Below are 16,788 nucleotides of genomic sequence, written 5' to 3'. Positions count from 1 at the left end.
CCAGAGGGTTGTGTGGTGGGTTGCTACACTGTTGTGTGCTAGAAGGTGGATGTGATGTTGGTTGGTGGGATCATAGTGGTGGTGGGGTCAGAGGAGAAGGGGTGGGGGGGTTGGGGGTAGGCTTTGAGGCGGGTGTTCCAGATGACCCCTCACACAGTCAGGAGGTCTCTGGGGACCCTCTCAGCTGTACCCTTCCATGGCCTGCACTTGTGTCCTCTCTTCCTCCTGGAGGGCTGGGTGGGGAGTGGTGTTTGGGGGGAAGACTTCTTTTGGGTGTCGGGTTCCTTTACTCCTCTGAGAAATCCCCCGCAATCCTTCATCCACCACACACACACCGACTAGTAGCACTCACACACAAACCAACACACACACACCGACTAGTAGTACACACAAACACACACACACACACACGACACATACACACCCTGCAGCAGAGGGGGACTGCTGCAGTCGCTATGGCATTTGGGCGGCTCTCCCACAACTATCGCCCCCTGTTCAAACTATCACTCCAACCCCTCTAGGGTTACGCTTAGTCCCCCCCCCTAATCTCTCCCTCCCTCCCTCCCTTCTCTCTCCACTCCTGTCCTGCTCAGCCTGTGAATGAAAATGTTCCCCCTTTCTTCTCCTCTCTCTAAAGTGTCTAACTATAGTGCTTAGGGACTTCCTCTTATAGCCCCCATTGGATGTGCCCTAATTCCCTTTGTCTAGTGACGGAACCATTGTCTTGTCCAATTACACCTTCTTTCATTCACTCTGTCAGTCGAGGCATTACCATCCTACTACCACTCCTCTCTCCAACACTAACAGTAGCTCAGGGAAATCTCTCAACCACATACAGTGCCTTCGGAAAGTATTCAGACCCCTTGACTTTTTCCACATTTTGTTACGTTACAGTCTTAAATGGATAAAATGGATAAAAATAAATAAAAAATCCACAGCAATCTACACACAATACCTCATAATGGCAAAGCAAAAACAGTTTCTTAGAAATTTTTGCAAATGTATTAAAAATAAAAAACAGAAATACCTTATTTATATAAGTATTCAGACCCTTCGCTATGAGTCTCGAAATTAAGCTCAGGTGCATCCTGTTTCCATTGATCATCCTTCAGATGTTTCTACAACTTGATTGGAGTCCACCTGTGGGTATTTCAATTGATTGGACATGATTTGGAAAGGCACACACCTGTCTATATAAGGTCCTCCAGTTGACAGTGCATGTCAGAGCAAAAACCAAGCCATGAGGTCGAAGGAATTGTCCGTAGAGCTTCAAGACACGATTGTGTTGAGGCACAGATCTGGGGAAGGGTACCACTACAGCATTGAAGGTCCCCAAGAACAACCATCATTCTTAAATGGAAGAAGTTTGGAACCACCAAGACTTCTCCTTCCAACAGGACAACGACCCTAAGCTCACAGCTAAGACAACGCAGGATTGGCTTCGGGAAAAGTCTCTGAATGTCCTTGAGTGGCCCAGCCAGAGCCCGGAATTGAACCCGATCTAACATCTCTGGAGAGACCTGAAAATAGCTGTGCAGCGACGCTCCCCATCCAACCTGACAGAGCTTGAGAGGATCTGCAGAGACGAATGGGAGAAACTCCCCAAATACAGGTGTGCCAAGCTTGTAGCGTCATACCCAAGAAGACTCCAGGCTGTAATCGCTACCAAAAGTACATCAACAAAGTACTGAATAAAGGGTCTGAATACTTATGTAAATGTGATATTTCAAATTAGCAACATAAACATTATTATTTTTTGCTTTGTCATTATGGGGTAGTGTTTGTAGTTTGAGGGGAAGAAAACAATTTAATCCATTTTAGAATAAGGCTGTAACGTAACAAAATGTGGAAAAAGTCAAGGGGTCTGAATACTTTATGAATGCACTGTAGTCTCTCAAACACAGACACCTACAGTCTTGTCTCTCTGTGTGCAAACATGGTTAGACTCAACAATCTAGAAGCACATATTTATAAATGAACAAATAATCAAACTTTGATTATTTGAATCAGCTGTGTAGTGCTAGGGCAAAAACCTAAACATGCGCACTCTTGCCTGCGGGTTCTACTATCACCATGGTTACTGGAGTCGTCCAATCCCCTATCGTCTGTCTCTGCTCCTCTCGTTTCTAAACTATCACTCTCCTTTTTAAAGTTACACACTGACTGTTGCTGGCTAGCTCTATAGTCTCTCCCAGTGAGAGGGAATGTTATGGCAGAGGGATTGGAGTGGTGGAGGTGGAGGGTAGACAGGGTGGGTGGGGGAGGTCCAAAGGGGTGCGAAGGAGTGCCATTGCAATGCAGTGAGAGGCGGCACTAAAAATACCTATTGACACATGGGCTCCAACTCACAAACAGGGGCACAGACAAACACACACGCCGCCTGCGGTCGATGACTGAAGGGGACCCATTCACTCAGAGACACATACAGTATACAGAACCTCAAGAGGAATTACACACACAAATAACAGTAGGCTTCATGCAGCCAGACAGACATGACTATGTATGATTAGTTCAGCATCATCTACATCTCAGCCCCTTTAATGACAATGAGTTTGTATTCCTAGAGTGATGCTCCTCACCCAAGCTAAAAGCAGTGCCAACAGTTTTCACACGCAAGCGCAGGTCCTTAAGGCAAACAGCTCAGCTGACGTATTGTGAAAGAAATATGTAGGGAAAGTGTTATTTCTGTGTAACTTCATAAAACATGACAGTTGGGACATGTATGGACTAGTTTACCTAATGTTGTCATAATGATACTAGATCAGTCCGCCAACTGTTGATAGTTTGATGTACAGTAAAGTAGTCCAAGCAGACTAGTAAAGAGTTGCTACTTATCAGGAATCAAGGTCGAATTGACAATGGTTTAATAATCCAACAGGGGCAGGCAATAGACAGGTCAAGGCAGGCAGGAGTCAGTAAACCAAAGGTGGGGCAACGGTACCGGACGACAGGCTCAGGGTCAGGGTAAGCAGAGGTCAATAATCCAGAGTTCGGGCAAAGGTACAGATCCGCAGGCAGGCTCAGGGTGAGCCAGAGTGGTCAGGCAGGCGGGCTCAGAGTCCAGACAGGCAAGGGTCAAAACCAAGAGGGCGGAAAAAAGAGAGACTGGGAAAAGCAGGAGCTGAGAACAAAAACGCTGGTTGACTTGACAAACAAGACGAACTGGCAACGGACAAACAGAGAACACAGGTATAAATACACAGGGGATAATGGGGTAGATGGGCGAGACATGGGTGGGGTGGAGACAATTACAATGACAGGTGAAACAGATTAGGGTGTGATAGTACTTCATCATGACTCTTGTTTTTTCCTCGCAGAGGAACTGGGGCTGGGTGTGTTTACCTGGTTATGAGTCCCTCCAGGACAATAGAGACTGACTGTTACTGAGCAGCCAAGTTTGTAACACAATACGCTTTCTCTCTCAAAGAGGCTGTAAGTCAATAGTAGAGCATAGTAACAGGCTTCATTGCCATGGCCTCTCCTTCATGAAAGAACTGGACACTCCCTGTAGACCGCCGCCATATTGCTTCCCCTTACTTTGTGTTTTCAGATTAGTAAAAGTGAAGAAGAGAAGATGAGTAGAGGACACCCATCTATAAGATTCAGCATTACATTATAGCACAGTCTAGTCTAAAGTGGCTTTCTTTCCTCGTCTCCTCTCCTTCATCTCAAGTCCTCTTAGTTATTTTCTGGGAGTGCTCTGTCCCTTAGCAAACCATATCCAGAGACCATAAGAAATGTTTTGCACCAGCCTGTTGGGTATGATCGATTGCTATTTTTACTCACAGATTGAGCTTTTGCAGAATGTTTCAGGGGATAAACAAACACAAGACAGGAATAACATCATTAAGATGACAATGAGGATAAATAATATCATGATGCACAGCGAGAGACCTACCTGAGCACCAGGTCAACCAGAACAGCAGTGACGATGGGCCCAACCCAGTAGACCCAGTGGTAAGGTGGCTTCCTAGTCTTCTCTCATCTCCCCGGGTGCTCTGTTATGGCCTAGTGTGTTGCCCTAGTTAAAACAAGCCTGAGACAGGGAGATCAGGACACCCAATCTTCCGGCTGAGGCTGCCCTGTCCCCCACAATGACGCACCACACGGAAGCAGGCTGGAGACAACCGCCTGGTATTAAATCATATAAGGGAGGTATGTGTGTGTGTGTGAGAAAATACAGCATTACAGTCTGAGAAAATACAGTATGTGTGTGTTTGTGAGAAAGTAGAGGGTGAGTGTGCGCCTCTGTGTGTGTACAACTGTATGTGTGAGAGAGAGAGCGAGATACTCAATAGTCCATGACACACCTATGTAAAGGTAAAAACCAGTCATGTGTGTGATATCATGTAGCACATACTGCACGTACATACTATTAACACCACCAATGAGAACCCTGTGCACAATAGGCCAGCAGAACCTGACCAGTAACAACTCCAGACCAGTAACAACTCCAGACCAGTAACAACTCCAGACCAGTAACAACTCCTGACCAGTAACAACTCCAGACCAGTAACAACTCCAGACCAGTAACAACTCCAGACCAGTAACAACTCCAGACCAGTAATAACTCCAGACCAGTAACAACTCCAGACATCAATGGTGCTGCAAGGCTTGAAAGCCCTCTAGTGACCATACAGGTGTACATGCCAGCTGGGTATTTTGGTCCCACAGTTGGTGTTGTGGAAATCTTGTTCACAAGATGCTTCCTCCCTATGCTAGCCTGGGGAACAAGTAAGTGCTGTAGTAATGAGGTTAACTTTGGGTGTTGAGTTTGGGCTTATGGGGTCCTCTCTATTCTGTTTCCCCAGTAAGTAGCCATAATAAGGGCCCATTATAACACCTGTACTCTCAGCTTCCCACGTGTGTGTGTGTGTCCACTCAGGGGACAGTGTCTACCAGGCTTAACAGTGTTTCTGTTGTTTGTTAATTTTCTGCCTCTCATTCGAAACCTATTCATTACCATCTGGTCTCACACACATTAGGCATTGGCTAGTTGAGGGGGCACATAGAGAGGGAGTTTGTGCCAGGGTAGGAAGTGTGCATGTGTGTGTCTATGTCTGTAATTGTTTGTGTGTGTGTCAGGATAGGAAGGGGAAGGGGGTTAAGGCACTGATTACATCATGAGAAAAGAGTTCCACAGTGAGCCTCCCTGAAAAGCTGAACTCTAACTCAAACCACATGGGCATTACTGGCGCGACCAACACATACTGCTGGCAGTAAATTCTTTTGACACACCAGAATTTAATTAACAGTTTTTATATTTATGGTGTCATGCACTAGTAAATCTCAAGGCTGCTTTCTATGTGACGGTATAATTGCTACCATACAGGTTGATCCCTGGAAATCAGGCAGTGAATAGTTTGGGGTGTCGATCAGATGGACAGAAACCATTCCAGATCATCTGTGGTATTAACACACTGGATGAAATAGATAACCAATGCACTCAAATACACACACTGTATAGTGCACTACTATATAGGGAATAGGGTGCCATTTGGGATGCAATCACTGCCAAGAGAGACGGTATGGACGTCTATGCAGTGGCTGTTCTGGGGGGGGGGAGTATGAAATAATTTTTACATAACTAATTTTTGCTATCGTTCTTTTTTTACATCCGTTATTAGACAGTAGCAACGATGATGATTATGAACATGGTCTTTTGCCTGCTAATGCCTGCAATGCAGTGAAGAAAACGATGACAACAATAACATCTAATGTAACTGGCCCCTCTAACAGTACAACTGGCCCCAGCTTGGCCCCCCCCAGTTGAAATGGTCTAGAACCGCCACTGCGTCTATAATGAGAGTGTGGATGATGATTCAGAAGATGACTTTCTGCTTCAACATGAAAGCCTACATAGGGTTCCCCAACGGCAGTCAAACTTGGCCCGGGGGTGGCTTATTTGGCCCCCCAAGTTTTCTGAGTATTATTATTTTTATCGTTGAACATAAAGGATTGTAAAAACACCAGGAAATCAGCTCCAAGTGCTACATTTTTTGGGGAGTCTGTTCCCCAGTATTCCCACGCATAATAGAGATACACATGTGATCATGGACAAATAAATGCAAGCAAGGTTTGAAATTATGTTTTAGTCAAATATACACTACGGTTCAAAAGTTTGGGGTCACTTAGAAATGTCCTTGTTTTGAAAGAAAAGCAATTTTTTTGTCCATTAAAATAACATCAAATTGATCAGAAATACAGTGTAGACATTGTTAATGTTGTAAATGACTATTGTAGCTGGAAATAACAGATTTTTTACGGAATATCTACATAGGCGTACAGAGGCCCATTATCAGCAACCATCACTCCTGTGTTCCAATGGCACGTTGTGTTAGCTAATCCAAGTTAATCCTTTTAAAAGGCTAATTGATTATTAGAAAACCCTTTTGCAATTAAAGAAGCAAGAAAACGAACCTTCTTTAGACTAGTTGAGTATCTGAAGCATCAGCATTTGTGGGTTCGATTACAGGCTCAAAATGGCCAGAAACAAAGAACTTTCTTCTGAAACTCGTCAGTCTATTCTTGTTCGGAGAAATGAAGGCTATTCCATGCAAGAAATTGCCAAGAAACTGAAGATCTCATACAACGCCGTGTACTACTCCCTTCACAGAACAGCGCAAACTGGCTCTAACCAGAATAGAAAGAGGAGTGGGAGGCACGGGTGCACAACTGAGCAAGAGGACAAGTACATTAGTGTCTAATTTGAGAAACATACGCCTCACAAGTCCTCAACTGGCAGCTTCATTAAATAGTACCTGCAAAACACTAGTCTCAACGTCAACAGTGAAGAGGCGACTCCGTGATGCTGGCCTTCTAGGCAGAGTTCCTCTGTCCAGTGTCTGTGTTCTTTTGCCCAACTGTATCTTTTCTTTTTATTGGCCAGTCTAAGATATGGCTTTTTCTTTACAACTCTGCCTAGAAGGCCAGCATCCCGGAGTCGCCTCTTCACTGTTGACGTTGATGGTGTAATATCATGGTCACTAATACACTACATGTCCAAAAGTATGTGGACACCTGCTTGTCAAACATCTTATACCAATATCATGGGCATTAATATGGAGTTGGTCTCCCCTTTGCTGCTATAAAAGCCTCTTTCTACTAGATGTGGGAACCTTGCTGCGGGGACTTGCTTCCATTCAGTCACAAGATCATTAGTGAGGTTGGGCACTGATGTTGGGCGATTAGGCCTGGCTCGCAGTCGGCATTCCAATTCATCCCAAAGGTATTCGATGGAGTTGAGGTCAGGGCTCTGTGCAGGCCAGTCAAGTTCTTCTACACCGATCTCGACAATCCATTTCTGTATGGACCTCGCTTTGTGCACAGGGGCATTGTTATGCTGTAACAGGAAAGGGCCTTCCCAAAACTGTTGCCACAAAGTTGGAAGCACAGAATCGTCTAGAATGTCATTGTATACTGTAGCATTGATTTCCCATTAAAATCAGCCCCAGACCATTATTCCTCCTCCATCAAACTTTACAGTTGGTACTATGCATTGGGGCAGGTAGCGTTCTCCTGGCATCTGCCAAACCCAGATTCGTCCATCGAACTTCCAGATGGTGAAGTGTGATTCATCACTCCAGAGATCGCGTTTCCACTGCTCCGGAGTCCATTGTGATTAAGCTTTACACCACTCCAGCCGACGCTTGGCATTACGCATGGTAATCTTAGGCTTGTGTGCGGCTGCTCGGCCATGGAAACCCATTTCATGAAGCTCCTGACGAACAGTTATTGTGCTAATGTTGCTTCCAGAGGCAGTTTAGAACTCGGTAGTGAGTGTTGCTACCGAGGACAGAAGATTTTTTACTCGCTACACGCTTCAGCACTCTGCGTTCCCATTCTGTGAGCTTGTGGCCTACCACTTCGCGGCTGAGCCGTTGTTGCTCCTAGAGGTTTCCACTTCATAACAACAGCACTTACAGTTGACCGGGGCAGTGCTAGCAGGGCAGAAATTGTACGAACTGACTTGTTGAAAAGGTGGTATCCTAGTGTACTTATTTTGTGTGCCAGTGTAAATGGGCAATCTGAGATTCAAACAACACAGCATCCCGCCACTTTTTTGATTGACAGCTGAGGGATGGGGTAAAACAGTTTAAATAAGCTCATTAGGCATTTATACATTATATTTATCAAGAATCAATGACTACAAATAATTTATTTAAAAGTTCAAAAATGTATATACCAATCCCAAATTGCCGCTTATATGATTGCTAAAGTAAATCCTGTGTGAAGAAAGAGCCTGTCATAAAAAGACAGACCTTGTTCCATGGATTATCTTTATTGCAGAGAGCAGTCCAGTTCATTGTCATTTGAGCATACCAGGAATGAAATAAAGAATGCAGCAAATACAAAATCCAAACACTCACAAGTCTGTTTTAATCATTCAAACAAAGAGCATTAACACATCTATCTCCATATCGGAAACCAGAGTGGTGTGTATTAGGGACAGGAGTTTTTCCTGGTCACGTGGGTAGGAAAAACTCTGCTGGGTCCCTAGTTGTTGCTTAGACACACTACGGCCCGGAGTTTTTCCTGATCAGTCACACAGACAGGAAAAACCTATGGCCCTAGTGTGTATATTTCTAAGTGTGCCATTGGTATAGACCAGAACAGTGCATGTTGTTACATGGTAACGCAGCACTGTGCTGTAGTTCCCTCAGAGTGACATGTAATACAGTTGAACAGGAACAATGAGGTATAACAGTAGGCAACAGCACACTATAATCCAGCCCTGACAGATTGTAACATTAGAACAGAGCCCTAGAGAGATAGAGATGGAAGTTTGACCAACATTAATGTCGTTCCATTCTTCCAGTATTTAGACTCTTGTTCTTAATTCTAGCTACTCAGCTGGTTTGCGTAGCTGGTATAATTTAGGATCAATAACAGGACCGTTATTGTATTGGTCAATATTGGCTGCTATGGAACCATGTGATAGCATCTCAGAACATCAGAGTGCTTTTTGGTTGAAACCGCAGTTGCCAAACTCTCTCTTTTTCAAGTCAGTCAGTCAGCTTTGCATGATACAGTGCTGCACGTGAGTGGCTGCACCAGGATTGACAAACACTGCCCCTAGTGGACCCTAAAATAGAACACTGAATTGGGTAGAATCATATAAATGGGTTTGACAATGATTATTACCACTGAAAGCAGCATGGAATGCCGAATTCCACACATCCACCACATCCCGACTCTACCGAAGTACTATCATACTGTTGTACACAGTGAAATCAACCAGGATTAGACAGTGATGTCATAAATCTGCACTGGCAGCCAAATGGAAGTCCCATGTGGATGACATCATCATCAATGTCTAATCCCCATTTAGACTGTGTGACCTTCAACATGAGGTGGAATCCATAACCCTGTCAGTTCAAGCCATTACATTTCTAGGGTCTAATGACCTTTGGCATCTCAGCTGTGAGGCCACAAACCAATCAACGATTAATACACCACAATGCCCCTACCAGCTTTAAGGGAAATAATAAAAGTAAAATCCTACATGCAGGAAAATGATAAAAACAAAACAAATGTAATCCTACAATAGTTTAGACAAGGCAGCCCAATTCTGATCTTTCCTTCACTAATTGGCCTTTTGACCAATCAGCTGTGATAAAGATTGAATGTGAAAAGATAGGATGTGATTAGTCAAAAGAACAATTAGTGGAAAAAAGATCAGAATTGGCCTACCTGTCTAAATGGTCTAAGTACAGCTGCATGGGTGTACAAGCAGAGCAGAGGCACAGCATGGAAAAATGAAAATGTTTTATACAATATCAGAGTGCTTTTAGTAACCTCTGGGAGGGGGAAGGGGCAGGGAGAGAGAATAGAGGAAAGAAGAGTCAGAATGTAAAAGGAATGCAAGTCAAGGAAAGGAAAATGGAATGAAGGTGCAGTGAGTGTAGGGTGAGATCAAGCACTTTGTTTTTTAAAATGTATTCTTTCTCCCTCACTCGCACTCGTTTTCCCGGAGGACATCGAACATATTGACTGTGAGGCTGGTTGGCCCCTTCCTCTCTTTCACTGCTGGGTGTCCAAACCCTTCATCTTCATCATCACCATCCTCATCATCATCATCAGCATCCCTATCCCTCTCCTCCTCCGGCTCAGAGCTGGACTCCCCCTCCTCCTCCTCATCCCTCTCTCCTGCCCCCTCTTCCTTCCGTCCCTGTAGAGCGATGATCTCTGCCAGGTCTGGGTGGGACTCCCACTGCTCTGTATAGCACAAATCCATTGGTTGAATAATTAATCAATCAATCAAGCAATCAAATAAACATTTTTCTTCATGTTTTTTTGTACAAAGTCCAAGTCATCAGTTTAAAGGTCGGAAACCAGATCAACATGAACATCAGCCGTGCACAGTAGATCACCTGCTGGGATTTGACCTTCCCCTGCATGCCCACTGTTCACGGCCGACATTCGTGTCGGTCTATCTTCCCTTTTAAATATGAGTCTCTGTTGTCTGTACAGTAGTGATGAAGTGATATGCCTGATGCCTCACTGGTTGTCATGACCGGTCTATGACCTCTCTGATAGTTATATGACCTGTGTACTGACCTCTCTGATAGTTGTATGACCTGTGTACTGACCTCTCTGATAGTTATATGACCTGTGTACTGACCTCTCTGATAGTTGTATGACCTGTGTACTGATCTCTCTGATAGTTATATGACCTGTGTACTGACCTCTCTGATAGTTGTATGACCTGTGTACTGACCTCTCTGATCATTATATGCAGGTGGTCTGAGGCACAGACACAGCCTCCCGTCGACGGCCAGCCGCAGCAGACTGTTAGCTGCCCGATACACGTCGTTACGAGCTGCCTTCGCTGTCTTATAACCCCTCCTCTCCGCCCAGGCTGTGAGACAGACAAGGAGAAAGAAAGAGAAAACGAGAAAGAGGGGTAGGGACAGAAAACAAAAACCGATAAATTGTTATTGTATTATAATTTCAACTGTTCCTGAGAATTGTCTGGATGTCTCCCTGACATCCAGACAAGAGGGCGTGTTTCAACAGTTTAGAACCAGATCAGAGGTTCTAGAGCCAGACTGGAGGTGGTCCTTACCCTCACACACGTCCCAGGCTGTCCAGCTGTGCTCGGGCCCCTGCTCCCTCTCCTTCTCCCCCCCCTTGGGTGCATGCTGTGGGCCCTCCACGCTGGGGTGCCGGAGCTTGAGCACCGACAGGAAGGGGGTCCGCTCACACAGATAACCCACAGAACTGTAGGGCTCCTGCAGCTGAGATACTGGGTAGATACCAGCTAGGATCTAGGCAGAAAGGGGCAGATAAGAGGAGGGAGAGAAATGGAGGGTGAGGGGGAGATGGAGGAAGAGGCGTAGATACAAAAGAATGGAGAAAAAGTGTTTAGAAAGAGTAAAGCATGATGAGAAAGATAGTTTAAAAAAAGTTTGAAAAGGGTTGAAGAGTAATGATTGCTTTTATACACAAAGCTCTCTGCAGTAGTTGAGACTTAAAAGTGGTTTGAATTATGATTCTACTCCAAAAACAGCCTTCAAATGGCCAGAGGGAATATCAGTTATTCTTCTACTCTCCAAGACATTTCCTTCACAGGCTGTCACCAAAAAGTGATTTGACCTGGGATTCTTAGGGAATGGGAGGACATAGTACACACACAAACATATACCCTACTCACTCACTCCCTCCTCTCAGTTACCTGTAGTTGTTTGTTGACTAGTGAAGGGAAGACCAGTCCAGGGCAGTCACACAGTTTGACAGTGGGTGTGAGGTAGTAGGTCTGGAAGTATTTGGTGTGGCCGGGGGTTCGAGACACACTCACCACCTTCCTACCTACCAGACTGTTCAATACTGATGACTTCCCCACGTTAGGGAAGCCTAGGGAGGGAGGGAAAGAGAGACGTATATTCATATTCCCTTTGTAGTAGACATTCATGAATGCCAGAGGCGGCTGGTGGGGTAACAAAGCCTTGAGGTACACAGGCATAACTTTATCAAGTTACTAATCAGTGACGACAGATTAGTGATTGGGAGGTAGGAAAGCAAGCTTCCAACATGGCCGCTCACCTATACAGCCCAGCGTGAGTACGCCATCTTTATATAGTTCCTGGGAGGGGCTGCTCATCTCCATGGCAACATCACTCTGGTGCTCCACTAGAACAGAGTCCGCCCCCTCCTCTGACTGCTCTCCTTCTGATCCCATAGCAACCGCATCTCTCTGGATCTTCTTCTCCCAGCTGGACAAGTCCACTACAAGAGGGGGGGCAACAATGGTGAACACTCCCTACAGCCAATCATTCTGTACACTTCTGGGGAAAAAAGTGGAGAATTGGGAAGGAGCATTACTTGTCTTCAGCCTATTTTAAGACTACTTCCATTCAGTGTTGGTTCTTCTATGATATACCCTTACAACCCGGCACCCACAGATCTTTGTATGAAGACACTAATCCTTCATTCAACAGTAATTAGCTATGCTATGGATGCTATGGAAAGTACCTGGCCAAAGCATTTAGTCATTACAGACTTACATGGTTAGCAATACATGTGTGAAATAGGTACTATGCCACCCAGGTGGGTGGGTCCCTTTAACCTTTTCCTGCTGTGATTTCCTGACACGCCTTCAGGATGTGGGTGGGGCCTCCAGCATGTCCCCACCCACATGTACCCTTTTTTCTCATCCTCTTCTTCTGAAGCACTAGAGTCACAGAGACAGATACAGACAGTGCAATAGGTTATCCTGGTGATCAAGTACACAGTTCAACAGCTACAATCAGCTCTCATCATTGTCCCTCTCCTTGTGTATCACTTTCGCTTCAGCACAACCACCCTCACTCCCACCCACCTGTGCTGTATGGCTGGCCGGGGTGTGATGTGAAGCAGACACAGTGGAGGTGGGGGAACTGTGTCTGGAGGTAGTGTGTCCAGGCCAGCACCAGCGGAGGGGGACACAGGTCAGCTTTGTTCAGCACCACCACCACCTGCTTCTGCAGCTCCCCAGTGATGTAGTGGTACAGCGCTGGGGGAAACTGCAGCACCTGCATGGGAGGGACACACCAGGAACACATTCATTAAGACATGCATGCTCGGTCTGGCAAACGACTTATAGACCGCGTACCAAATGGCAACCTATTCCCTATATAGTGCACTACTTTTGACCAGGGCCCATAGCAACATAGTCATGAACATAGTCAAGTTATACATGGTACTGACCACCTATAACTTACCCTGTCTGTGGCTCCACCTGGTGGATACTCTATGTATGCATTTCACCATATGGTTCAAAGCATAATGAAACCATCCTTTTTATGTATTATATTTAACCTTTATTTAACTAGGCAAGTCAGTTAAAAACAAATTATTATTTACAATGACGGCCTACCGGGGAATAGTGGGTCAACTGCCTTGTTCAGAGGCAAAACGACAGATTTTTTTACTTGCCAGCTCGGGGATTCAATCTGGCAACCTTTCGGTTACTGGCCCAACGCTCTAACCACTCACTAGGCTACCTGCCATCATAGTAACTATTAATTACATTATCATGGTGACAGTAGTAAGTTGATAATGATACTATGGTACATGACTAGTAGCAGATAATGACAGTAGGAGGAGTTTAAAAGAGATTACCCACCGGGTGCCTGATGTCCACGATGAGCAGGATCACATCGGACATCTCCAACACTCTCCACAACTGTCTCCACGTCTGAGAGAAAGAGAGGGGGGAGAGAAAGAGAGAGGGGGAGAAAGGAAGGGTATAAAGAGTAAAGTTATGTGAAGAGTATTTAGGTTTTACCTACCCTAGGTTTTGCTCAGTGTCAGAGAAAGAGGTGGTTTTTAACGGATTCATTCAAGTTTATAGAATATTGTAGAATTCATAGCTCTTTAATTATCCATCAAAATGGACCTTTCTGCTGACACAATACAGCCCCCCGTAACTAGCCGGTCACTAACCTCAAGGCTACCACCACCTCCCTGAAGAGCATTTATAAAGGGTTCTGGATATATCGTTTCCTCACCTCCAGGTTGTGCTCAAAGTGGCTGAGGGATCCAGGTGGGTTTCTGGAGTGCAGGTCGTTCAGATATTCCCGGTATGACTTCTCTTCTTTCTTCAGCAGCTCCTCACGATTCATCCCATAATTCCACGGAGGTCGCCGCGGAAACTCAAGACCTGAGATTGGAGGTCAGTGGCAGATACGTCAAACAGTGACACAAAGTGAAAAGACCATGTCAAAACTCACACTAGAGTGGGTTTTTATTTAACAGCATTGAGAGGCTCAGGATACAGGTTACGTATCAAATCACACCCTATTAGTGTACTACTTCGACCAGAGCACATATAGCTTAGGTCAAAATGAGTGTACTAAATAAGGAATAGGGTGCCATTTGAGACAGAACCTTTATTTAACAGCATTAAGAGGTTGTTGTGAGGCTCAGGGTCAAGGAGCTCTGACCTTTCTCAGTGGGGTAGATGTCGTTGATGTCAACCTCCAGGTCTTTGTCTAACATCTGGTCCAGAACCTTCTCTCTGGCAAGCTTCTTCCTCCTCTCCACCTCCTCTCTGCTCTCCTTCTCAAAGTGCAGACGGAACCTGAATGGACAGAGAGATGAATATAGCTGTGTGTAGAGGGGGGAATTGGGCAGGGTGAGTGTGTGAAGGACACAAAACCATTTGTGTGCAGAGTCATGAACATCAGGTGTGTGTGACATGGTTGTTTGTTCTGACAACAGCAGTTTCTGTAATTTACCATTGACCTCTGTCTGAAAGTTTTTTGCTCATGGTTCAGGATTCCTACAGTAACATGTTCTCATTTTTTTTACTTAGTCTCTTTCGGCCTCTTACTTTTAATATCTACAGACCCAGACATTGCTCTAATTAATATTTTTCCATTAACCCTTCAGTTTGTTCCAGGGAATTCCCACTGTTCCAGGCATCAGTTCATACAGCAATCATGACATGTTTTCCCAAAAGGTATTTTTGATGATATCTGACAAAACAGAAACCCACTCAGCTGGTGAGAGCCTTATGAGCCTAGCTATCAGTGGTCACCAATCCTGGTCCATACAGTCTGCAGGCTTTTGTTCAAGCCCAGCAATAACACACATGTTTAGTTTCATTGCAGGTGATGTAGTATTACATTAGCTCTGGTCCAGGGTGTTACGTGTGGCTTGCTCAGCGTCTGCATCAGTAAGCCGCATGTAATCCCCTGGACCAGAGCTAAATATTACCTATGCTAATGTATTGGTAACTCACCTATTGGGATCGTATCTGCCCTCCCTGATGCCGGGCTGCTGGTTTATCCTCCTGACATCTGTGGTTTCGCTATCTGAGGTGTCCGACTGCCTCTCCCTGTCCATCCCCCGCTCCACACTGGCATTACGGCTGCTGGGCCCTGAGCCTGGCTCACCTGAGGAGGAGAGATCATCATAGTCAGAGGCTTACATTGAACCCTTCCCAAAAGGCACCCTATTCCCTATATAGTGCACAACTTTTTCTTGGGCACTATATATAGGTGATATAGTGCTATTTGGAACATAAACTTACAGTGGACAGAATGAAAACTACCCTCTATGTCAGCACTTGGTACCAAAGACCATATTCCACAACGTTCTACTTTAGAATCGAGTGTACATGCATTTACATACAATATATGCTATCTACATTACATAACACATAGCTATCTATAAATGTGGTAATCGTCTCAATACTAACCCTATGTAATAAATTGACAGTGGACGTTTTCATAATAAATCTATTTTCATTGCTAGCTGTTGTGTAGGTATGTGAACTCCAACACCTTTTGTTATTCCATCAATTTGAGAAAGCTAGCGTTCCTACATAATTTGATAGCGAGTCTGCGCAGTAGAGTTTACACAAAGTGAAAACAATACCAGTGTAGTACAGTGATGCTGATTTCTGTGCATCAATACTTTTCCACCAATGGCAATGAATGACGCCAGCAATACAATTTCAGCGATAAGGTCACACACATAGTTAGCTCTATAACGTCGTCACATCTTTAGCTAGCAAGCAAGGTACTAGCTAGCTAGCAAGCAAGGTAGTTAACGTTTGCTAGAAAGACCCAAATACACAAGGCACACATGTTATGGCAAAAATAATGACGTCCCTATTCTTTATTTGTAGCTAATTCGTCCAAAATATATCGGGTAACATGACAGTGTTATTGTTCCTGAAAGCAGAGCTAACTAGCCAAGTTACCCAACTCTCCTCGTACAAGTTACTAAAATGAAAAGCTATGCTAGCTAACGTTAGCATTTTCGGCACGCACACTTTCTATCATTGCAGCTCACGTTACCTCTCTTTCTTTCCCGTTTCACTTGCATCTGTTTCTTCTTCTGTTTGGTGCTGAACGGCTTTTTCCGAGGCATGTTTGAATGAAAAATTACAGTTTCGTAGTGTGGATTTGTGTTAGCTAAGGCAGAAATACAGTAACGTCGTTATTTACTATCGTGAAGTTTCTCGACTCCTACACTTTAACCACCCGACGCCATCCGGCACTGCAGATTTTTTGGGGGACTAAGTTACAAAAACATTCAATGGTAATACATGTCATTACACAGTTTATATTTACTTATTTTTTAAACAATGTAAATGTCATGCTTTGAATCATTGTCTGACAAGACATGGCAAGTTAATATGGATAGAAAAAAATATTTAAAGAATGGTACAGTCCACACAGTAACCCGCCGATTCCACTATTACTGCTCACGCTGATGTTGTGATGCAGGTATTATTTGCATGACACATCACTCAACACTGCCAACTTTGCCAAGTCCTTACATGCATCATGCATT

The 16,788-nt window shown here is 44.6% G+C and overlaps 1 protein-coding gene across 2 annotated transcripts; it reads right to left on the bottom strand.

Annotated features, from left to right (window-relative positions):
- Window positions 1–8,351: 8,351 nt before the first annotated feature.
- On the bottom strand, window positions 8,352–16,513 carry LOC139573548 (guanine nucleotide-binding protein-like 1). Of its 2 annotated transcripts, none has more exons than XM_071397133.1 (12): window positions 16,290–16,513; window positions 15,227–15,380; window positions 14,427–14,563; window positions 13,992–14,143; window positions 13,607–13,678; window positions 12,821–13,013; window positions 12,569–12,673; window positions 12,046–12,228; window positions 11,678–11,856; window positions 11,069–11,270; window positions 10,721–10,861; window positions 8,352–10,218 (listed from the first exon to the last, which is right to left on the bottom strand). In XM_071397133.1, exons 1-12 carry the CDS (start codon window positions 16,360–16,362, stop codon window positions 9,953–9,955), a joined length of 1,857 nt encoding a protein of 618 aa, XP_071253234.1. In that variant the 5' UTR covers window positions 16,363–16,513; the 3' UTR covers window positions 8,352–9,952. The 2 variants fall into 2 exon arrangements, with proteins under 2 accessions (XP_071253234.1, XP_071253235.1); XM_071397134.1 differs by lacking the exon at window positions 16,290–16,513 and adding an exon at window positions 15,686–15,707.
- Window positions 16,514–16,788: the final 275 nt, after the last annotated feature.

This window comes from Salvelinus alpinus, chromosome 4 (genome assembly GCF_045679555.1).
Source record: "Salvelinus alpinus chromosome 4, SLU_Salpinus.1, whole genome shotgun sequence".
NCBI classification, from domain to species: Eukaryota; Metazoa; Chordata; class Actinopteri; order Salmoniformes; family Salmonidae; genus Salvelinus; species Salvelinus alpinus.
This window is presented reverse-complemented; position numbering and strand designations above follow the sequence as displayed.